The sequence below is a fragment of the Budorcas taxicolor genome, chromosome 18 (genome assembly GCF_023091745.1).
Source record: "Budorcas taxicolor isolate Tak-1 chromosome 18, Takin1.1, whole genome shotgun sequence".
Taxonomy (NCBI): Eukaryota; Metazoa; Chordata; class Mammalia; order Artiodactyla; family Bovidae; genus Budorcas; species Budorcas taxicolor.
In genome coordinates, this window is record NC_068927.1 from 20,262,813 (window position 1) to 20,287,771 (window position 24,959).

At 42.7% G+C, this 24,959-nt stretch overlaps 1 protein-coding gene across 1 annotated transcript in view; it reads left to right on the forward strand.

The window, feature by feature from the left end:
• Positions 1 to 7,012: 7,012 nt before the first annotated feature.
• The window catches only part of TENT4B (terminal nucleotidyltransferase 4B), a 67,058-nt gene continuing 49,111 nt past the window's right edge, over positions 7,013 to 24,959 (forward strand). Inside the window, exon 1 of the mRNA XM_052656009.1 lies at positions 7,013 to 7,638. Within this exon, the coding sequence (XP_052511969.1) occupies positions 7,013 to 7,638 (626 nt within the window). The remainder of the gene's footprint in view (positions 7,639 to 24,959) is intronic.

Consider the following 24,959-nt stretch of genomic DNA (forward strand, 5'->3'; position numbering starts at 1 on the left):
ACCGACTCAATGTACATGAGTTTGAGCAAGCTCCGGGAGTTGGTGATGGACACGGAAGCCTGGCGTGCTGCAGTCTATGAGGTCACAAAGAGTTGGACATGACTGAGCGACTAAACTGAACTGAATAGTTTAAAAATTGAAAAATAATTTTTTAAAAGGAGGGGGTATTCCCTGGGGGTCCAGTAGGATCCCATGCTTTCATTGCCAAGGGCTCAGGTTTAGAGAACTAAGATCCCAAAAGTCACATAGCAGGGGAAAAAAAAAAGTTACCTTTAAACGGCCGTTCATGGCAGTGTAAGCTTTTCTAGCGATTGCCTCCAAATACCCTAGTCTCTACCCTTTTCCCAGTTTGAAAGCTGCTTCCATATCTTTAGGTATTTGTTAGAGCAGTACCCCTACTTCTTAGCACCAATAACCTGTAATAATCAGGGTTGTCCAGGGAAACAGAACCAGAAGGATATATATATTATTTGGATTTATTATATATTTATGTAATATATACCCAGATATAGAGATTTATATGGAGATTTATTATGAGGAATTGACTCATACAACTGTGAAGTCTGAGAAGTCTCTTGATCTCCTGTCAGCAAGCTGCAGACCCAGGAAAATCAGTGGTCTCATTCAATTCAATTCTGAATAGCTGAGAACCAGGGACGCTAATGATATAAATCCTAGTCCAGGCTGGAAATCATGAGACAGATGAGATGTCTCAGCTGAATCAGCAAGGCATGCAAAAAGAGGTCAATTCGTCCTTCCTCTGCCTTTTGTCCTATTCAGACACTGAACCCATAAGGCCCACCCACATTGTTATTTTATTTTTATTATTTATTTGGCTGCACAGGTATTAGTTGTGGCATGCGGGTCTTTGATCTTCACTGAGACCTACGAGATGTTTAGCTGCGGCATGTGGGATCTAGTTCCCTGGCCAGCGTCCCCTGCACTGGGAGTTCGAGTCTTAACCCCTGGACCACCAAGGAAGTCCCCAAGGCACACTCACATTGGGAAGTGTAATCTACTTTACTGAGACCACTGATTCAAATCAAATGATTGCTTATCTCATCCAAAATCATCCTCACACCCAGCAATAATGCTTTTAATCTTGGGCATTCTTGTAGTCAGTCAAGTTGATACCTAAAATTAGCCATCATACTAAATAACTATTTTTCAAGGAGAAATTCTGGACTACCTTTCAACTTATGTAGGTGCTAGCAAGAGAATGTTCTAGAGCAGCAGTCCCCAATCTTTTTGACCCTAGGGACTGGTTTCTTGGAAGACAATTTTTCAACGAATGGCATTGGGGGATGGTTTCAAGCACATCGCGTTTATCGTGCACTTAATTTCTATTATTATTACATCAGTTCCACCTCAGATCATCAGGCATTATTAGATCCCGGAGGTTGGGGACCCTTGTTCTAGGGTGAGCCTTTAATTTTTAGTAAGAGTCTTTGTCTTCAGAAATGGATTTCTCTGCTTGAGTTGTTCAATGATGGCTGACAAAAGTAAATGTGGGTGAACACCTTCTAGGCAAGACTGCCTTTCCTGGGGTCTTCTCTCTCATCCACACACTGCCCTGCAGTGAAGAATTATAAAAAGAGGTGGTAAAATGCAGAGTTATGTGAATGTTGGATTCTGACTGAGTTTCTGGGCTTTCTCTCCAGAGAGTGGTTGCCCAGGGACCGCCAGCATCTGCTTTGCCTGCTCGAGACTAAGGATGCTACGTCGCTTACAAACAGAAAGACTGTGGAAGGAGTTGCCTCAATAGCCTTGTGGAAACTTAAATTTGAAAAATGTATGGACTTTTTACAGATAGGTCAAGAATTATAGGAAAATGCACTCATTCCGGCAGTATTTTCTATTTTTTTTTTCCCGTGGTCCATTAGGCTGGGCAAGCAACTCTTTGTTGGGGCTTTAGCAGCTACCATGATCATATTATATGAAAACTCAGAACAGAGATTATCAAGGCAAATCAATAGGGATAGAAAGTAGATTAGCAGTTGCCTGGGGCTGGGAAAAGGGACTGGTTGCAAATAGGCCCTAGAAATCCTTTTAGGGTTGGAAATAAACCAAAATTGGATTGTGGTGATGACTGCACAACTTTGTAAATTTAGTAAAAGTCATTAAATTGTACACTTAAAATGAGTCAGGACATCCCCTGGTGGTCCAGTGGTTAAGAATCTGCCTTGCAACGCAGGGGACACGAGTTTGATCCCTGGTACAGGAATTAAGATTCACCATGTCTCAAGGCAACTAAGCCTGTGTGCCACAAACACTGAGCCTGTGCTCTAGAGCCTGTGAGCCCAAACTACACCTGTGCACCCTAGAGCCTGTGCTCAGTAACAAGAGAAGCCACTGCAAGGAGAAGTCTGCTCACGGCAGCTAGACAGTAGCCCCTGTCTGCCGCAACTAGAGAAACCCTGAACACAGCAATGAAGACCCAGTACAGCCAAAATAAAGAGAGTGAATTTTATGGTATAGGAATTATAAAGATTTTAAACACACGCGTGTGTACTGTACACACACACGCACACACCACACACACAGATACTTTCACTTCAAAAATCCCAGAATGCACACAATTTGAGCCATTTTTTCCCTGAAAGTTAGGAGTGAAGAAATTTTCACTGTGCAGAATGAGATACAGCCTTTCACATTGCCTGTTGTGTTGAAGTCTCACTGAAATTTAATTCCCTACTTGGAATCCTCTTTGTATGCACAAGAGAGGAAACAAACATGGTACAATGGTGTATACTCCCTGCAAAAAAAGGGAAAGTTGTAAATGGTGCCTAAGCCCCAGGTTATTAATACCTGGAGCAAATGCTTCATTTCCTAAACACAGAAGATACTAATCACTATAACTATGTGACTATTATTCAAGGTTTTGTGAACTCTGGAGTGGAGTAATGTAATCACACTAAGATTTAATTATAATGACAATTATTTATAATACCATGTAGTAGTATATGTATGTGCAATTCCCCTTCTGTTTTATTCAAGCTAATAAATCAGCAAAATCATATTTAAATTTGCTTGATTCTTGGGTAACTTGCTTCTCATTTCTCTATTCAATTTTCACTCTGCACAATCTTGGTGTTTCTGTAAATCTTACAAGTTGAGATCATCAACTCAATATTTTCCCCTCTAAGAATGACTAAACAACAACAAAGAACATGAATACTGAGAATGAATAGGACATTACATTATGCAGGAAAATGTCTGGGGTTTTGATAGCTGTATTTTTTGGCTCATCGATTTAATGAAGGTGGTTTTAAAGAATGTAATGTTCTAAATAGCAAAATGAAAAGGTTGAGCAATCAAAATTTATTATTGAAATTGGTATAGTCTTTCTCTTTGCTTGTAGTAGTAGATTACTTTGTGATAAAACATTGCAGATTTGTTGGGGAAAGTGAATATATTTTTAGGTATTCTAAAATTCCCTGGGTACAGTGGATAGGAATCCACCTGCCAATGCAGAAGAGACTGGTTCAATCCCTGGTCTGGGAAGATTTCACACAACTCTGAGCAACTAAGCCCAGGCACTGCAACCATTGAGCCCATATGCTGCAACTACTGAAGCCCATGTGCCTAGAGCTTGTACTCTGCAATAAGAGAAGCCACTGCAATGAGAATCCCATGCAGAAGAGTAGCTCCCACTAGCCACAACTAGAGAAAGTTTGTGCACAGCAACAAAGACCCAGGGCAGCGAAAAATAAATTCTCTACTGGTTTACTTTAGACCAGATGGTTTTGAGGAAACTTCCAGAAGAGACACTCTATGATTCCACACATATTCAACACAACTGCACTGCCTTATCATCCTGCACACAAAGTATATTCCTGCCTCAGGGCCTTTGCACTTGCTATTCCCTCTATTTGATGGATCATTCCCTAGATGGTCATGGTCTACTCCCTAATTTAAGTCCCTGCTCAAATATCACTTCCTCAGAGCAGTCTTCCCTGATTAGCCCATCTAAAAATAGCACACAGTCACTAGCCTTTTAGCTTGCTTGCTTTCTCTGCACAGCATTTAGCTGTCTGTCTGATCTTATATGCTTGCCTTACTAGAATGCAAGGTTCATGAAGGCAGGGACCACATCATGTTCATTGCTATATCCCCAGATTCTTATATATTCCCCACATAATAATTGCTCAAGACATATTTCTTGAATTAATTAAATGAATTTTAATTTGACTTTGAATATTTGCTTTTTGCCTCCCTAACCAGACAATACCTTCATGGAAGGCAGGGAAAAGTCCTGGTCACTTATTTATCATCTCTAAAATGATTAGCTCAGTTCTGCAAGGATACTAGACATTCAACCAAAGTTTACTGAATGAATGCCTTGGAACATGGGTGTGTGACATGGCTGACTGGTCAGTGTTGCCGGTAGGTGAACAAGAAGAGTAATATCTCACCTTTCAGCCCATATATTACAAAGTATACTTTTATGTATACCAATTCATCTGATCATTTTGTTAATACTTTACTAGGTCTCAAGGTTTGCCTGAAGAAACAAGCACTCAAAGATAACAAGTGTTGATTTCTGACATTTCAGCCAGTTCAGTCTCTCACTCAGTCACATACGATTCTTTGGGACCCCATGGACTGCAGCATGCCAGTCTTCCCTATCCATCACCAATTCCCAGAGCTTGCTCACACTCACGTCCATTGAGTCGGTGACGCCATCCAACCATTTCATCCTCTCTCGTCCCCTTCTCCTCCTGCCTTCACTCTTTCCCACCATCAGGGTCTTTTCAAATGAGTCAGTTCTTTGCATCAGGTGGCCAAAGGTTTGGAGCTTCAGCTTCAGCATCAGTCCTTCCAATGAATATTCAAGGTTGATTTCCTTTAGGATGGACTGGTTGGATCTCCTTGCAACAAGAGATGCCACCACAGTGAGAAGCCCGAGCACTCCAACTAGAGTAGACCCCACTTACCACAACTAGAAAAAGCCCGAGTGTGGCAACAAAGACCCAGCACAGCCAAAAATAAAATAAAAAATTAAAATAAAAAAGGCTAATAAAGACTGTCTTGAAACATATATATGCATGGAAAGATTTTTTGAAAAGCGTTGATTAGTCCTCACAGTAGTTATTTCTAGACAGTGGGAACTTGCTATTACATTTTTTGGCTTTGCATTTCTCTCACTTGTATTTTTAAAGCCAATTTGAAGTTATGAAAATAAGTTTTTTGTATACAATGCTTTATTTTTTAATTTGTCGATGTGAATAGCATAAAAATATCACTACTCATTTTCCTGAGTATGTAATTCTCAGAACATAGCAAACCTCATTCTGAGACAGCTTTTAATACTGATTTATAGTAAAGCAATAATAGAATGAACCAAAATTCTTTATTATTTTTTTTGTGTGTGTGTGTGTTTTCCATATTTATGCCCATGTTATTCTCTGAGCAAGAAAAAAGGTAAAGTGATGCTTTATAATATATTTTAACCTTGGCCAAAAAAACCTTTCCAGGATATTGAACTCCCCAAACAGGCCAAAATCGGGCATTAGGGACTCATTCCGGACTTTGGACCAACCTTAGAGGGCACACATGAAACATGCTCATTTCTTTTCCTTTTTTCTTTTGATGATTTGATATACTTAAAACACCCTTTTCCTTATCTTTCACCGGAGGGATTTGTGGAAAATCTCTACTGGTGCCAACAATATGGTCCCCAAATTAGGCTTAAAAGGTTTTGGGTTTTCTTTAATTCTGAACTAAGAAGGGTTTTTCATGGTTGCTGATGCATCTTCGGGCACGTGGTTTCTTCACACGCTGAGTGGCTTGTGTGTCTGTCTCCCTGCCTGTGCGTCTGCGTGTGTTTATGAGTGCAAGTCTTTGTAAAGTGCGTTGGGGTGTGTGACGGTGGTTTTGAGCCCATGGCTTACGCACTCTACGAAGAAGCGTGTCCACCCCTGTAGGTGGGAGCAGGTTTCTCCAGTCTCGGGGTCGCGTGGGGAAACCCTCCACCAAGTCCTGCGGCTCCCAGTCCTGGCCAGGGCGCGGCAGGGAGGGCGCTGGGGGCAACCAGGTGGCCAAGCAACAGAGGAACCAGCGCAGCCTGCATCCGGGCAGGGTCCCGGACACGTGCTCTGCTGGAAAGAGGGACGCACTTTCCGCCCTCTGGAACGGTGCTTAGAGCGGAGATCTATCCTGGGAGGGGTTAGAGAAGCCCGAGGATCCGGGCGCTGCAGCCTGGGGGAGGGGACAGTGGGCGGGGCGGCACCGCCCACAATCTATTCCCTCCGGAGCTGACGGCGACCGGCCTCCGTCTGGCCTCACCCAGCCTCGGGGGCCAGGAAACTGAGACTGGAGGCGGCACGCGCGTCAGGGGCGCCCTGACGCCCAGGTACGTGCGACCCCCGCACCCCTCCCTAGCTGGGGTCGGGACGGTTAGACCAGGCGGTTGCGGCTCCCAGACGCGCCACACCGCAGCCTCTGTGACGCACGGCGCGGCCTCTGGGGCTGGACTGGCGGCTCGGCCCGGCGGGGGCGGGGCAAGCGCGGGAGGGAGGGGCGGGGCGGGGGCGGAGCGAGCGGGGCGGAGCCGACGGAGGCCCCGCCCCGGGCCCGGAGGAGCCAGGACGCTACGGAGCAGGCGCGTCCCCCGCCCCCCGCCGCCGCCGCCGCCGCCGCCGCCGCTGCCGCGCCGCAGCCGCCGCCGCCGCCGCTAGCCCTTCTCAGGAGCTGCCGCTGCCGCCGCCATTTGCACGGGGACCCCGGTGACAGGGGCTCGGCAGAGGGGCGGAGGGAGGGGGGAGGGCCCGCAGAGCCCCCGAGGGCGGGAGCGACGCCGCCTGCGCCGGCCGGGCTCCTTGCGCGACCGCGCCGCCCGCGGCGGGCCCCGAGCAGCAGCAGCAGCGGCAGCGGCAGCGGCAGCGGCAGCGGCAGCGGCAGCGGCAGCGGCAGCAGCAGCAGCCGAGGCCGGGCGTGCGCCTGAGGCGCGGCGGCGGCGGCGGCCCTGCGGGCAGCCGGGAGGGGCGGGGGCAGCGGCCGCCGCCGTTTGATGGATCCGAGGATCGCCTGGTTCCAGCCAGAGCAGCTCGGACCGTCCAACAGTCTGTGGATGCAGATCTGGGAGACCACCCAGGGACTGAGGAACCTCTACTTCAACCACCACTGTCACAGCAGCGGCGCGAGCGGCGGCGGCGGCGGCAGCAGCACGGCCACCGGCGGGAGCGGCAGCAGCACCGGCAGCCCCAGCGGCGCGGCCCCGGCCCCGGCCCCGGCCGGCATGTACCGCTCCGGGGAGCGCCTGCTGGGCGGCCACGCGCAGCCGGCGGAGCAGCGGGACTTCCTGCCCCTGGAGACGACCAACAACAACAACAACCACCACCAGCCCGCGGCCTGGGCCCGTCGAGCCGCCGCGGGCCCCTCGACGTCCCCGTCCCCCTCGGCGTCCCCGTCCCCGCACTCCTCGACCGCCGTCCCCGCCGCGGAGCCCGCGGACCCAGCTTCGGGCAGCAGCAACAAGAGGAAGCGGGACAACAAGGCTAGCACCTACGGACTCAACTACAGCCTGCTGCAGCCCAGCGGAGGGCGGGCCCCGGGGGGCGGCCGGGCAGACGGCGGCGGGGGCGTGTACAGCGGGACCCCGTGGAAGCGGAGGAACTACAACCAGGGAGTCGTGGGGTGAGTGGTGGCCTTGCGGCCTGGTGGCCTGGCCCTTGCACACGCGCAGCCAGGCACACGCCCACAGAAGGGGGGCAGGGAGGGGAGCCTGGGTGAGGCCCCCCAACCTCGGCCTGCCTTAGTTACTGGTCCTCAGGGGTCTGATGGCCGTCCCTCCTCCGTCCGTCCATACCTTCCCCCAACCTTCTTTCGCAGTCCACACCTTTGTCCCCTCCCTCTCAGCTCCACGCCTTTTCTGGACATCCTCTCAACCCTCCACATCCTCCTCTCACCTCCCTTAGTCATTCACATCCTCCTTCCTAACCGTTCACATCTTCCCTGGACCACCCCCACCCCCCATCCATCCACTCTTTCTTCCCATCCCCCCCTAGTCAAACACCTTCTCTCTCTTCTCTCCCCAGCCCTCTAGCCCTCCCCACCCTGCCCTCCATCATCACACCCCAAAATGAAGTCGCCTAGCACAGGCAAATCATTCATTCGCTGAGAACATTCCTGTGTTAGTGCCTTTTCACGGTACCGGACCTGAGGTGCTTTCCTTGCCAAGAATAGAAACATCCAGAAAGCTCCTCCCCCTCCCCCAATCCCAAACAGGAATCGCGGCAGCCCTGAAAGGCTTTGCTGGCTATTGACCCTTTGGCCCATCTCTCTATGTTTTATTTCTTAGAATTTCCTATGTTAGTGATGCCTTGCTGTGTCGGGAGTGAGGAATGAGGTGACAGTTAAGCTTAGGCTGGTGGAGATGGTGAGCTCTTCTTTCCAGGCGGATGGAACTTTCTAGGAGTTGATCGTCCTTGGCCGCAGTTTCTCACTGTAAAGTTGTCATCCTGGCAGAGACAGCCAATGCTTTTCATTCTAGGGGGTAACTTTATGCTAATGAGTGAATGTTGCACCACTAATGACTTTCTGTTTAAAGTTCAGCTGTTACAAAATGGAATCTTACCTGACCCCTAGTGAATTATGTACATAAGCAGGGACTGTTTCCAGGTTGATTTCCCCTGTGCTGGGATAGATTACAAAGTCTTACAAAAATTTTGTAAAATGAAGGTTTTGGGGTGTGTGTGTGTGTGTGTGTGTGTGTGTGTGTGTGTGCGCGCGCACGCGTGTGTGTAGCTTGAGTACGGAGAATGAGCTTTAAAATTGCTTTTCACTTTTCAGATCCTTTTTTTACATCATGGGTTACAAGTAGGCAAGTGAAATCACCATTAATAGTCCCTTGTGGAACCTTTTCTTAGATTCACCCATTCATATCTGCCCCGCTTTGGCAAGCAGAGAGAGTTCTGTGTACCTTTTTGAAGGTCTGGTTAAAATGAGTTGGTGGGTTCCATCTGCTTCTAGTGGGCTGGTGTCTGTTCTATGCTACTATTACAACTCCCACCCTTTATGGAAAATCGCAGTTAAGCGTTTTAAGACTGGCACTGGGGGACATGTCAAACCTGTCCTCACTTTCCAGGGGGGATCATTTTGGATTGAGTCCTCTATTGCTAAGCTTCAAGGGCGCTCTCCATGGTCATCTTCTTTCAATAAAAGGCTCATGGTTCCATCCTGATAGCATTTCTAAGATGAAGCATAAACCTGTGGTTTGATGACAGGCAAATTGATATTGAGGGATTCTGATAGTTTCATTTCACAGGAATAAGCTCCAGTTAAGTAATCACTGCCAGTTAAAACCTCCAAGTTCCCTAGTTTCATTTTACTGAAGCGTCTGCGTATGTATGTAACAAAGGTGTATTATAAATCCAAAATGCTGTCTGCCTCTCTTTGATAGCTTAGAAATTCCTTTTTACTTGCTAATTTAATGTTGAGGATACTGTAAAAGGCTCACATTTGAACTTAGGTAGAAGCAAGATACTCTTAGTCCTGGATTCAAATACTACATTGTCCTCAAAGGGATTAAGGAGAGGAATTTCCATTTCCAGAGGAATTGCTGTTTAAAAACGGATTGTAAACCTATCTTAAAACTGCTTATCGATTCATCATTCTTTTGCCTCCTCCTTTAGAGGATGTCATCAGTTAAATTTTTTAAATTTTATTAAGTGGGACCTAAGTGTTTTTGTAAGAGTGTCTGAGTGCTTAAAAATTCTTGTTGTGATTTATGGACCCTTATTTCTTAACTTTTAGGAAAGTCTTGCTGTTTTTAATACAGGTACTTTAAAAAATCTGAATTCAGAATGCACCTCAATGTTATGCTATTCTGAGATTAACTATAGTAAAACTATTGAGAGTTCTTGGGATGTGACTGACATTTAGCTCATAGGTTAAAAAACTGTTGTGGTCCTTGGCCTCTGAACTGGCATGACCATCCAGGTAGGGAGAGGAAGCAAAAGTGCATCAACAGTGGCCTGGAACCCTGGGGCAGCTGGATACACACTCTGTCCCACATCTGTGATCTATCTGTGTTCTGTTTTGCCACAGCAGGTTGACTTACTCCCTGAACACTCCAAGATACAGTTCAAAATCCTGAGTTCGTTGCTCATGTTCTTGATTTTTTTTGTACTTTCTCTAAAATCTTGTAGTGCTTGTTTCATCTTGGTATAGTTGCTTATGTTTAATTTTCCTTTCATGTATATGTTTTTTCTTATCTACTAGGTCGCTAGTTGAGATGAAACTTCGTTCTTCCTTTCTTTTTTCAGTTGAGGTAAGATGGAAATTTCTTAAATGTGGAGTAAGATGTTTGCGTGGCATTCTGAAATCCTCATAGTCCTCTTTCAAAAGGACTCCTCTCATCTGAGCTTACCGTCTCAGCCTTCTCCAGGAATTTTCCCTGATGCAGGGAGTTTGTTTGTTTTCCATTTTTTCTTTATAAAGTTGCTTTCACTTATTCTACTTTTGGGAATTCCTTCCCTTTCAATGCTGGCTATGGTGTAGGGAGAAGTCCACCTGCTCCTGGTTGTTCATGAAAATGAGCTTTAAGCCCTTTTCTTTTCAAAGATTTAATTGTTGATCATCATGGGGAAAGAAGAGCTGACAAAAAGTAGCAAACATAGGAAACTTTTGGAGATTCAGAGTCCTTGGTCCTGAGCCCAGGTGTCCAGAAGCTTCCTTTGGAAGGCGCTTGGTGCTCAAGCTCATGAGGATAGGCTTATGTGGGCCACGTGGCCAGATCTGTAGATATTTTCCCAAGGCTTGCATGACTTGTTCAAAATAACGTTTTGGAGTATGAATTTGACAGTGGGACACCAAGAAGTCCCTGCTGGGAAACTTGGGTTTAAGGAATAATTTCTTGAACTGGAATGATGGGGTTGGAAATGGGAAAGAATGAATGTGAGAGGTACTACAAAGTAAGAATGGGGAAGATTCTAACTCCCTTCATGGATTTAAATCCATGTTATTAATAACAGCTTTGAATGTGAGTGACTGGGAAAATGTTAATGTTATTGTTGAACACAAGGATTAGGACCACTGGTTTGGAGCAAAAGGTACAGTGATGTTTAGATGGAACTGTTTTAGCAGGGCGATGAAATTTGGGGGCTGAGATACAGTTGTTTTCATTGCAGTGGGGCAGTGTCCTTCCTTGTGTATGTTGTACAGCGTAGCACAGTTGAGTCCAAGATGCTGACACTGTTCTTCAGCACTGACCTTATGGCCTTTTTCTATTTCTACACAATATGATCAGTGGGATTGATGTTATTGCTGGCTCCAAAGTGATTGGGCAGATTAACATGAAAGAATTTAGAGGCCTTAGTCCAAGGGCTTGTTCTAAGTATAATTTGGTGGTGCTAGTGGTAAAGAACTCGCCTGCCAATGCAGGAGACATGAGAGATGCTCAAGCCCTGGGTGGGGAAGATCCGATGGAGAAGGAAATGGCAACCCACTCCAGTATTCTTGGCTGGAGAATCCCATGGAGACAGGAGCCTGGTGGGCTGTGGTCCATAGGGTTGCAAAGAGTTGGACACAGCTGAAGCGACTTAGCACATAATTTTTACGTATTTGCGTATGTAGCCCACAGGAATTCTTCAGTGCACTAGGGCCTTCAGGTTGTGGAATTTTTCTGTATTTGGGTGCTGAAGTGTGCTTTCAAGAAGACATTAGGTTTTCTGCACTGTAGATTCTACACTAACAATGTAATTCCTATTTGAGAATCTCACATCTGGTATACCGTGTACAGCTAAGCTGCTTCCATGCCACAACTCATCTGTCTAAAATCTAGGATAGTGAACAGTGTCACCCTGTCAGAATCATTGGTTTTTTAGCCTGTGGAATTTTTCTGCAGTACCCTTTAAGTTTTTAGGTGTTGAAAGACAAAACCGAACAGTGACTGGAGCTTTCTGGACTCTGCCCTGGGTTCACACAGAAGGTTTAGCTTCTTTTGGAAATGAAGCATGAGAAAGGGATACCAGGAAAGCCTAAGGTAGGGAGGAGGAGGGTGTGTGTGTTCCAGCAATCCGGTCCTGGTGTGATAGATGGCCTTACGTCACAACTTCTTCCATGAAACCCCTATCAGTAAATCCTAGTGTTCGGAGTCTGCAGGGTCCATGGGAAGAAAATATATGGGCTCCCTTGCTGATACTGAACCGATCAAATAGTTGTGGTTAGGTTTATTCTTATACCTGTTGAAGCTGAGAAAAATTTAAGGTACTTTTCTAAGGAAAGTAGAAAAGCAAGGTGGTGTGTGATTTTACTCAGCTTTCTATTTTTTCCTTTAGAATAAAATTTAGTGGAGAAAACTGTTTCAGGATCACACCCACTGCACTGGAGACTGTTAATCATTAATGCACACTTGGGTATGGAGTAGTCTTGAAGGGGCTATAGGACAGAGAGGATGCTCATTGGAGAATTAGGGTCCAGCTCCCAGTAGCTGACTGAGACTCCTGTTTTGACTCTTTCCTGCAGAGCTGGATGAACAGCTCAGCCTGCTTCAGGAATTCAGAGGACGGCCAGTAGAATGTTTTTTGTAACCCTCAGAATATTTGTTAGTGACTCAGTTGCTACAGAACACCAAAAAGAGTTTCAATTCATTTTTTACCATTTTTGACATGACACAAAATTATTTTTTTCTAAGAGTATTTATTGATGTTGAGGATGCCCTCAAGCTAGACTTTTCATTAATTTGAACCCAAACAGCAGCTGTTAATTTACTCCATCCTGTAAGTTACTTGATGATATTAGAAACTTCTGTATACTTAAGGGCTTTGGGTCATGTTGAAGTTAGAGTTAAAAGATTTTGGGAAAAAACTGAATGTGGAGATGCTTTTGTTGTGTACTGGCTCCTTAATCACTTGAACAGTGTCAGAATGTGAAAAAAAATCTTGCCATGTGCATAAGAGATTTCATGTAGTATGTGATAACTGAACTTTGGAATTGTAGCTCATATCATGCTTTCTGCTGAAATAGTTTGAATAGTATACAGAAACCTATGTTTTCAAATTAGTTGCTTTATTAAAAATGCTCTATTCTGTAAAAATGCTCATGGAGCCTTTTTACCATGTTCCATATACTAACATATACTATATTAAGCCTTTTGTATTTGTTATATTTTTCTCGTGCGTTAGCCCCATCTAATTTGTTTTAAACTTTTTATTTTGAAATATAGATTCCCAGAAAGTGGCAGAAAATAATACAGAAAGATCCCATGTTCCCTTCACCTAGTTTCATGCAATGATAACATCTTATATAACTATTGTTTAATCTCAGAACCAGGAAATTGACATTGTTATAATCCATAGCATTATTCAGATTTCAGCAGTCCTGTATATACTCATTTGTGTAGTGTGTGTGTCTAGTTCTGTGAAAATATTACGTGTAGATTTGTGTGACCACCACCACAATCAAGATATAGAACTATACCATCACCTCAAAGATCCCTCATGCCATCCCTTTATTTTCATGCACACATCCCCTCATTTCTGACCTCTAGCTACTAATCTGTTCTCCATATTTACATTTTTTTAATTTTGAAAATGTTATATAAATGGAATCATATAGTACTTTGACTTTTTTCCAGTTACCATAATTCCTTGAGTTCTATCCAAAATTTTGTATGGGTTAATAGTTCCTTCCAGGTCTTAGTTGCACATGCCCGATCTTTAGTTGTGGCATGTGGGATCTGGTTCCCCAACCAGGACTCAAACGCAGGCCTCCTGCCCTGGGAGTGACTGGAGCACCAGGAAAGTCCAGTCGTCCCTTCCTCTTTAATGCTGAGGCACGACTGAAGCCACTCAGCAGCAGCAGCTGTGTTCCAAAGGGCTTGCTTGGTGGCTCAGCGGTAAAGAATCCTCCTGCAGTGCAGGAGTGGCAGGAGATGCTGGTTCGATCCCTGGGTCAGGAAGATCCTCAGGAGGAGGGCATGGCAGTCTACTCCAGTATTCTTGTCTGGAGAATCCCATGGACAGAGAAGCCGGGAAGGCTACAGACCATGGGGTCCCAAAGAGCTGGACACGACTGAAGGGATTTAGCATGCATACACAGTGTTCCACAGTTTGGAGGTACCACAGTTTAACGATGGAAGGACATTCAAGAAGAGTTTATACATCGTTTTTGGCCTTTGCAAATACAACTGTTTCATGAAGTATACATTTTTATGTAAATATAAGTTTTCATTTTAGAGGGATAAATGCCCAAAAGTGCTGGGTCATTTGGTAAGCACATATTTTGAAAGAAACAGGTAAACTGTTTTCTAGAGTCACTGTATCAGATTACATTCCTGCCAGCAATTTGTGTGTGATCTGGTTTCTCTGCATCCTTGCCAGCATTTGGTATTATCACTTTTTTTATTTTAACTGTTCTCATATGAGTAGCAATAGTTTATTATGCTTTTATCATAATAACCTTCTCATGAATAACTCCACCTAATTTTAATTTTTTAATTTTTATTTTAAAAACTTCTTGGCAGTATTGAGAATGTCTGCAGTTAAAAATCTAAGTAAAATTGACTTAAAAGGGCCTTATTTTTCGATTTGCTTTGATTTTAGCAATATTACTTGAACTCTTATCTTTGAACTATTTTGCAGTGTTTCCTTTACATGTTTCTTTTTCTTGGAAACTGGCATGAAGTAGAGTTTTATTTTCGTTTAACTAAAAACATATAAAAGAGTAACTGCAGAGTTTATTTCAAAATTTAGAGTCCTTCTTTTCATATGTTTTGAGTAAACTTTATTTTCTCTTGGCTTGGCTGGATTTTGTGGGAGTAAACCCTGTGCTTAGTGGTGATTTTTTTTGTTGATGGTGGTAGTAAGGGTTTGTTTTCAGCAATATTTTTATATCTTAACAATGCCTTTAGACTGTGTAGAATAAATATTTTATTTTCATACCTCTGCTAAAATAAACTGTGTTTCATTGGAACCATTTTCTGGACTGAGAATCGGGACCTGGTCTTTTATTTTTTCGTTACCAGTCCCTTGGAGTCACTGTTTCGATTTTGTCAACATAACATAACTTTTAGCACTGTCATGTTTGTATTATAAATTAAATTTATTGTGTTGTAAATTTCTGCCAAAGCAAGAGTAAGAATGCATTTGGATTGTGGTTGTGGAGTTATTGTCTAGTAATTTGGATTTACTAAAATGTTAGGCCTGTGATGAGGTTTTAAATTTGATGTCTTTATTCTTTTATTCACCCTTTGTTTTCTTCTGTTTGAGGTGTTAATACCACTGTTTGTTAGGATACTTGTTTTTAAAACAATATATATTTATTTGTTACTTAATAAGTGCTAATTGTCAAAAAAAAACAGAAAAATACAGCTAAACCAAATGAAGAAAAAATAGCCCCTCTAATGCTACTACCAGCACATAACTACTGTTAGCACATTTTTTAAACTTTTTCATGTATGTATACATATATTTTGTTTTTTCTATCATTATGAACTGCACTATGGGTATGCTTAAATTTTTTTTTTTTTTCCTATTTAAGGAAAAAAATTTTTTAAATAACAGAAATGTATTCTCTTGCAGTCTGGAGGCAAGAAGTTAGAACTGGTTTCTAAGATTGTTTTCTACTTTGGGAGAAGGGCATCAGACTATTGTGGGCATACTTTTCTTTTTTGAGACTTAAAATTTTCAAAAATTCATTTATGTTTGGTTGCCCAGGGTCTTCGTTGCTGCTCACAAGCCTCGCGGCGAGCAGGGACTGCTCTTCATTGAGTGTGCGGGCTTCTCATTACTGTGGATTCTCGCGTTGCGGAGCACAGGCTCTAGCCACACGGGCTTCCGTAGTTGCAGTACTTGCGCTCAGTACTTGTGGCTTGCGGTCCCTAGAGTGTGGGCTTTGTAGTTGTGGTGAAGGAGGTTTGTTGCTCCAGGGCAAGTGGAATCTTCCTGAACCAGGGATCGAGCCTGTGTTCCCTACATTGGCAGGCAGAGTTCCATCTACTCTACCACTAGGGAAGTCCTGTGGGCATCCTTTTTTGAGTTAAAAAAATTCGTTACTATAACAAGTATCTTGCATATGAAATGCATTTCTACAGCATTTTTAAATACCTCATTACCTTTAGTATGACTCTGTGTACCTACTGTGTGTGGACGTGATATTCCCTTGGTTGAATGCACCTTACTTTATTTCACCAGCTCCCAGGTGAACATTTAGTTTGTTTTTCCAGCCTTTTGCTTTTTATAAAAGATGTGTTTTTAGCTAACCCTTTGCCTCAGAGAGGATTATTAATTTTTTTACTTATTTTTACTTAGATAAAATTGATATGCTGTCATATTTGCCCTTTTAAAATGTACAACTCAGTGGTTTTTACAATATTACAAGATTGTGTAATCATCACAGCTATCTAATTCCAGAACATTTTCATTACCAAAGAAAGAAACCCTGTACCCATCATCACTCTCCACTCTTCCCTTCTCCTTCAGATCCTGGGAGCCTCAGACAGACTTTCTGTCCCTGTGGATTTATGATTCTGGACATTTCATAAGAATGGTATCATGTAATATGTGGCCTTTTGTGTCTGGCTTTTGTTTCATGAAAACATGTTTTCAGTGTTTATTCATGTTGTAACATGTATCAGTCCTTCTAAATATCCCAGTGTATGAATATACCATATTTTCTTTATCTGTTTATTAGCTGGTGGACATTTGGTTTGTTTCCATCTTTTTGGCTATTATAAATAATGAACATGCATGTACAGAATCTTTTGTAGATATGTGCTTTCATTTTTCTTAGGTTAAGTGTCTAGTAGTAGAATTGCTGGATTATATAAAGTGGCGATAGTATTTTTCATTCTCACCACCTGCAGTGACTGAGGGTTTCTAGTTTCTCCATGTTCTTGTCAACACTTGCCATTATCTGTCTGTTTGATTATAGCCATGCTAGTGAGTGTGAGGAGAAGGCAATGGCACCCCACTCCAGCACTCTTGCCTGGAAAAATCCCATGGACAGAGGAGCCTGGAAGGCTGCAGTCTGTGGGGTCACTAAGAGTCAGACAAGACTGAGCCACTTCACTTTCACTTTTTGCTTTCATGCACTGGAGAAGGAAATGGCAACCCACTCCAGTGTTCTTGCCTGAAGAATCCCAGGGGCGGGGGAGCCTGGCAGAGTCGGACACGACTGAAGCGATTTAGCAGCAGCAGCAGCAGTGAGTGTGAAGTGATGTGGTATCTCATTGTGTTTTTGATTGCATTTCTCTAATGCACAAAGGAAGTTGTTGAGCATCTTTGCATGTGCTGGTAGGCTGCATGTATGTCTTCTTTGAAAGTGAGGTCGCTCAGTCGTGTCCGACTCTTTGCGACCCCGTGGACTGTAGCCCACCAGGCTCTGCTGTCCATGGGATTCTCCAGGCAAGAACACTGGAGTGAGTTGCCATTTCCTTCTCCAGGGGATCTTCCCAGCCCAGGGATCGAGCCCAGGTCTCCTGCATTGCAGGCAGATGCTTTAACCTCTGAGCCACCAGGGAAGCCCTTGTCTTCTTTGAAGAAATGTCTATTCAGGTTGCTTGCCCGGGTTTTCTTTTTTTTAGTGGATTGTCTTTTTAGTGTTTATTGTAAGAGTTCCTTTTATATTCTGGATTATATACCGTTATCAGATGGGTGATTTGTAGATACTTTCCCCCATTCTGTGGATTGTCTTTCTACTTTCTTGGTAGTATCCTTTGAAGCAGAAGTTTTGTTATTTCTATCTTATACATTCCAATTTACCCATTTTTTTTCCTGTTGTTTGTGCTTTATGTGTCATATCTAGGAAACCATTGCGTAATCCAAGATCACAAAAATTGACCCCTATTTTTTCTTTTACGGGTTTTACATTTTTAGCTCTTGTATTTAGGTCTCTTGATACATTTTGAATTCACTTTTATATATGGTGTGAGGTAGACAACCAACTTCATTCTTTTGCCTGTGGATATCAGGTTGTCTTAGCACCGTTTGTTAAAGACTATTCTTTCCCCTTGCCACATGGTTATTTCTTGAGGATGAAGTTTTAGATTGGAGAATGTTTCTATCTTTTAAGGCTTTTGCCAAATTTTCCTGTGGAAGATCAAGTCAATTTACCCTAACGTCAGTAGTGTGTGTGAGTCCAAATTTTCACCAGTGCTACATATTACAAATAAAAACAAATACCAATACAAAAGAAAACAATTTCTTGCCAATTTTATAGGTAAAAAATAGTATCTTACTGATTTCATTTGTGCATGCCTTTCCCTGTCTGTGTATTTTTCTTTTCCGTTTCTTGTTTTCCTTGCCTATCTTTCTTGTGAAAATGTTTGTCTTATTAATTTGTAAGAGCCCTTGATCTGTCCTGTTACAAATACATGTAATTTAAAATTCTGATCTTATGATTTATAGTTTTTATTACAATATAACTTACATAGAATAAAATTCACTCATTTAAATTGTACAAGTAGGTGACTTTTGGAAATATATACAGTTGTGTAACCATAACAGTCAGTAAGTAGGAAGAAGATACAGAATATTTCCATCGTTCAAAAGGTACAAAAGGTACCCTCATGCCAATTCAGTCATTCCCTTTCCTTCCATCCTTTGCCCTAAGCACCCACTTTTGCCTTTTCTGGGATTTCAGTTAAATGGAGTTAAATAGACTATAGATAGTATATAGTCTTTTGCACCTGACTTCTTTCTCTTACCTTGATGTTTTGGAGATTCACCCATATTGTGTGTAGTATTGTTGTTTGTTTGTTTTGAATGCCAGGTAGCATTCCATTGTATGGATCTATCACAACATGTTCATCTGTTCTTTATGACCTGTAGATTTTGCAAACATACCCACTCTTTTTGGTTCTCTATTACTTACTATTTTGTGACTCATCTCTGAACAGACCAGAATGAGCCACACATTTTTTGGTTGGAAAATCAACTGCTGTATGCAAGCCACTGTGCTAGGCTTTTTGTGGGAAGTAAAGACAGAAAACATTCTCTGCCTTCTAGGAAATTACGGGCTGGTTGGATAAACTATTGATAGATAAGGTGGAGAGGTTGCTTTTGACTAGTGAGATAAGGCAAACTTTGAAAAAAGTGGAGATTTTTGCTGTTTTGAAAGATTGGTTAGGTTGTGGAGGATTGGAAGGGACAAATTGATTATATGGGTTTCATATGATAAACCCTACTGGATAGATTGGATATACAGCTGTCCCTGGGTTCCATGAGTCCCTGTCGATACCAAAATATGGAGTGCGCAATCCCTTATGAAAAATAGTGTAGTGCAGTGAATACAGTTGGCCCTGTCTATCCGTGGGGTTTGCATCTGCAGAATCAACCGACTTCAACTGAAATTTTGATCCATGGATATGGAGGACCAATATGTGGTATTTAGCATAATTGAGATAGGTGAGGAGCAGGATCTACTATGATGGTTGACCTTTCTCAGAAATTGTGGGGTCTGAAATTACTTCATTTCTTTAAACCTTTTTCTTATGGAAAATTACAAACAGTATGGAGTTAGAAGAGATAATGAACGTCCATGTCTTCGTCACGAATCTTTGACAGTCACCAACCCATGACCAAACTCATTTTTCCTGCATGCCAGTCCACTTCCACCCATCTTTATTTTGAAGCAAATTCCGAGTGTCACATCATTTTACATAAATATATGTGTCTCTAGACAAGGGTTTTAAAAGAAACCATTATCATAATACCATTATTACACCTGAACGGACAGATTACGATAACTCCTTAGAAAGTGAAAGTCGCTCAGTCCTGTATCTGTTCCCTTCTCCAGGGGATCTTCCCAACCCAGGGATGGAACCCAGGTCTCCCACAATGCAGGCAGATTCTTTACCAGCTGAGCCAGAAGGGAAGCCCAGATAACTCCTTAGTTGCGTCAGATATCCAATGTTTATATTTTCTCTCCCATAATTATTTTTTTTAACAGTTTGATCAAATCAAAATCCAGATGAGTTTCTTGCATTGTTATTGGTTGAAATGCCTTTTAAGTCTTCTAATCAACAGCTTCTCTGTCATCTGTTTTCCCTATTAATTTCTTTGTCTAAGAAACTGGGTTGTTTTTCCTATAGACTTTTTTACTTTCTGAGTTTTGCTATTAATAATTGCATTCCTGTGGTGTCAATTTAATATGTTCTGTTGTCCCCCTGTTTTTTCTCTAAGTCTGTAATTAGATCTAGAGGCTTGTTTAGATTTTTTTGTTGTTTGCAAGAATGCTTCAGAGACAGTGGTGTGTACTTTCCCCAGGAGAGACATAGTGTCTGAATGTCTTTCTTTTTGTAATATTACTAGTCAGTAGTGATCATTGTTTATATATATTAATTCATTATTAGGGTTGTAAACATTGTGATATTCTTATTCTCTTGATCTTTTCTCAGTTATTAGCTGGAACACTCGTAAAAGGAGAAACTTTTCCTTCTCAGCCATTTGGCTGTCTTGAAATACAATTCTCATAGGGAAAACAGGGTAAGAGTGAGAAAGGGGATATAACTTTTTAACTAGCTAGCTCTCTTAATGAGCTGTCATCCCTCAGGAAAGAGAAGCAGGGTGGGCTGCAGGAAGCTGAAGCGGGCTTTGGGCCGACTAGTGCCTGGTGTGTGGGAAAGGCAGTCATGAGCTGTCCTTGGCCTTTGGGCGGCGGCTGGGACTGTCAGGGGACCCCTTGGCCCATAGCCACACCTGACCTTTGCTTTCAGCTTGTGGTAGCTGAAGAAAACCACGATGGATGTAGTGGCCTGTGAGCCTCTGCTCAGGAGGCGGAATTCTTACAGCCTTACCTCAACAACCAGGAGTAGTACATTTGTTTTTTCCTTTAAATTAAACTTGGATTATGTTGCTTCATCTTGTGCTAGTACTCTTTGGCCTTAGGCTAATGTAACCCACACAGCATGGAACAGGAAGGATTCCTGCTGGGAGTAAATCTTTAACACTTTCAGTTCAGTTCAGTTCAGTCGCTCAGTCATGTCCGACTCTTTGTGACGCCATGAATAGCAGCACGCCAGGCCTCCCTGTCCATCATCAACTCCCGGAGTTCACTCAAACTCACATCCATCGAGTCTGTGCTGCCATCCAGACATCTCATCCTCTGTCGTCCCCTTTTCTTCCTGCCCCCAACACCTCCCAGCATCAGAGTCTTTTCCAGTGAGTCAACTCTTCCCATGAGGTGGCCAAAGTACTGGAGTTTGAGCTTTAGAATCAGTCCTTCCAAAGAACACCCAGGACTGATCTCCTTTAGAATGGACTGGATGGATCTCCTTGCAAGCCAAGGGACTCTCAAGAGTCTTCTCCAACACCACAGTTCAAAAGCATCAATTCTTCGGCACTCAGCTTTCTTCACAGTCCAACTCTCAAATCCATACATGACCACTGGAAAAACCATACCCTTGACTAGACGGACCTTTGTTGGCAAAGTAATGTCTCTGCTTTTCAATATGCTATCTATGTTGGTCATAACTTTCCTTCCAAGGAGTAAGCGTCTGTTAATTTCATGGCTGCAATCACCATTTGCAGTGATTGTGGAGCCCCCCAAAATAAAGCCCGACACTGTTTCCACTGTTTCCCCATCTATTTCCCATGAAGTGATGGGCCCAGATGCCATGATCTTCGTTTTCTGAATGTTGAGCTTTAGGCCAACTTTTTCACTCTCCTCTTTCACTTTCATCAAGAGGCTTTTAGTTCTTCTTCACATTCTACCATAAGGGTGGTGTCATCTGCATATCTGAGGTTATTGATATTTCTCCCGGCAATCTTGATTCCAGCTTGTGCTTCTTCCAGCCCAGCATTTCTCATGATGTACTCTGCATGTGAGTTAAATAATCAGGGTGACAATATACAGCCTTGACGTACTCCTTTTCCTATTTGGAACCAGTCTGTTGTTCCATGTCCAGTTCTAACTGTTGCTTCCTGACCTGCATACAGATTTCTCAAGAGGCAGGTTAGGTGGTCTGGTATTCCCATCTCTTTCACAATTTTCCACAGTTTATTGTGATCCACACAGTCAAAGGCTTTGGCATAGTCACTAAAGCAGAAATAGATGTTTTTCTGGAACTCTTGCTTTTTCCATGATCCAGTGGATGTTGGCAGTTTGATCTCTGGTTCCTCTGCCTTTCCTAAAACCAGTTTGAACATCTGGAAGTTCATGGTTCACGTATTGCTGAAGCCTGGCTTGGAGAATTTTGAGCATCACTTTCCTAGTGTGTGAGATGAGTGCAATTGTGCGGTAGTTTGAGCATTCTTTGGCATTGCCTTTCTTTGGGATTGGAATGAAAACTGACCTTTTCCAGTCCTGTGGCCACTGCTGAGTTTTCCAAGTTTGCTGGCATATTGAGTGCAGCACTTTCACAGCATCATCTTTCAGGATTTGAAATAGCTCAAGTGGAATTCCATCACCTCCACTAGCTTTGTTCATAGTGATGCTTTCTAAGGCCCACTTGACTTCACATTCCAGGATGTCTGGCTCTAGGTGAGTGATCACACCATCGTGATTATCTGGGTCATGAAGATCTTTTTTGTACAGTTCTTCTGTGTATTCTTGCCACCTCTTCTTAATATCTTCTGCTTCTGTTAGGTCCAGACCATTTCTGTCCTTTATCGAGCCCATCTTTGCATGAAATGTTCCCTTTTCTTGAAGAGATCTTAACACTTTACCTCCAATCAAATACTTTTTTAAAAGTGTCTATTTGCATATTGAAAACCATATAGCAAGCTGTGTAAAGAAAGCCCAATATGACCTCTGTAAAGGAAGACTCCAAGAAGATGACCTGAACTGAGCCTCTAGGTCATGGTTTGGCTTCAGCTTCCTTAAGAGTTTGTGGTCACCCCTTCTGGGGAGTCAGTAGGCAGGGAAAACTGTAAGACCCGGCGCAGTGGAGATATTTATGGACATTTCTCTTCTGCAGTGCTGATCTTCTGTCTTTTCTCCCCAAGAGCCCGGTGTGTGTGTTTTACATCTGTGTGTCTGTATCTGTGTATGTGTAATTTTTTTCTTAAGCAGTTTTATGTTTATGGAAAAATTCAACAGAAATTACAGAATTCTCATATATTCCCTCACTTCCCCACCCCCACTGCAGTTTCCTTTTAATTAACATACTTTATTTGTAACACTCGATGGGTCATATATTGATACAGTATGATTAATTAAAGTTCATCATGTAATTGGGATTAACTCTTTGTATTGTACATTCTGTGGGTTTGGCAAATGTGTATAATGACGTGTTTCCATCATTACACAGAATGATATCCCACAGGATAGTGTCATTAGCGAACTGTCCCGTGTTCTTCCCATTCATCTTTTTCTCCCCCCGAGCCTCTGGCAACTATTGATATTTTTGCTGTCTCCATAGTTTTGTCCTTTCCAGAATGTTATATCAGAGAAGGCAATGGCCTTCTCTGGTACTCTTGCCTGGAAAATCCCATGGATGGAGGAGCCTGGAAGGCTGCAGTCTGTGAGGTCGCTGAGGGTTGGGCACGACTGAGCGACTTCACTTTCACTTTTCACTTTCATGCATTGGAGAAGGAAATGGCAACCCACTCCAGTGTTGTTGCCTAGAGAATCCCAGGGACGGGGGAGCCTGGTGCGCTGCCGTCTGTGGGGTTGCACAGAGCCGGACACTGAAGCGACTCAGCAGCAGACTGCTACGTAATTGGTGTCGTACAATATGCGATCGTTTCAGATCGTCTACTTTCCCTCAGCAGCATGAGTTTATGGTTCCTCTGTGTCTTGTCCTGACCTGCTCGCGTCTTTTTTTTGGTTGCCTAGTGCTCCATTGTGTGGATGTGCCACAGCTTATTTATCCAGTTACCTGTTGAAGGATATCTTGATTATTAAGCTGAATGCAGCTTTTGGTGTGAATATCAGTTTTCAGTTACTTTGGGCTAGTACCAAGGGGCGTGAAATTCCTGAATTGATGGTAAGAGTTTATTTAGTTTTATAAGAAACTTCCAAACTGTCTTCCAAAGTGGCCACACTATTTTGTGTTCCCACCAGCAATGAACGAGAGTCCCTGTTGCTCCACATCCTCTCCAGCATTTGATGTCGTCATTGTTTTAGATTTTGGCCATTCTAATAGATGTGTAGTGATAATCTCATTGTTTTAATTTGCAATTCCCTAATCATATATGGTATCAGGTATCTTTTCATAGACTTATTTGGCATCTGTATTTTCTTTGGTGAGGTGTCTCCTCAGATTTTTTGTGTTTTTAAAAAATTGAAGTATAGTTGACTTACAATATTGTATTAATTTCAGATGTACAGCAAAGTAATCTGATATGGATTATACTCCATGTTTTGCTCATTTTAAAATTGACTTATTTATTTTTGAGTTTTAAATATTTTGGATACCAGTCTTTTATTAAGTGTGTGTTTTGTAAAATATTTTTCCCAGTCTTTGGCTTGCTCTTTCATTCTCTTGATAGTGTCATTTGCAGAGCAGAGGTTTTTACTTTTGTGAGGCCCAATTTAGCAATTCTCTTTCATATATCGTGTTTTTGGTATTGTGTCTGAAAAGTTATGGCCAAACTCAAGGTCACCTAAATTTTTTCTATGCTATCTTCTAGGAATTTTATAGTTTTGTGTTTTACATTTAGGTATATGAGCCATTTTTTAGTTAATATTTATGAAAGATAGACCATCTGTGTCTAGATTCATTGTTTTGCATGTGAGTATCCAGTTCTTCAGCGCTGTTTTCTAAGAAGACTGTCCTTGCTCCGTTGAATTGCCTTTGTTCATTTGTTGAAGATCAGTGACTGTGTTTTGAGTAGGTGTATTTCTGGGCCCTCTCTTCTGTTCCACGTCTAATCTTTCCCCGGTACCACACAGTCATGATTACTTTAGCAGCATTGTTAGGTCTTGAAGTCAGCTAATGTCATTCCTCTGACTTTATTCTTCTCTTTCTGCATTATTTTCACTATTCTGGATCTTTTGCTTTTCCATATATATTTTAGAATTAGTTTGTCATTATGCACAAAATGTCTTGCTGGAATTTAGATTGGGGTTTC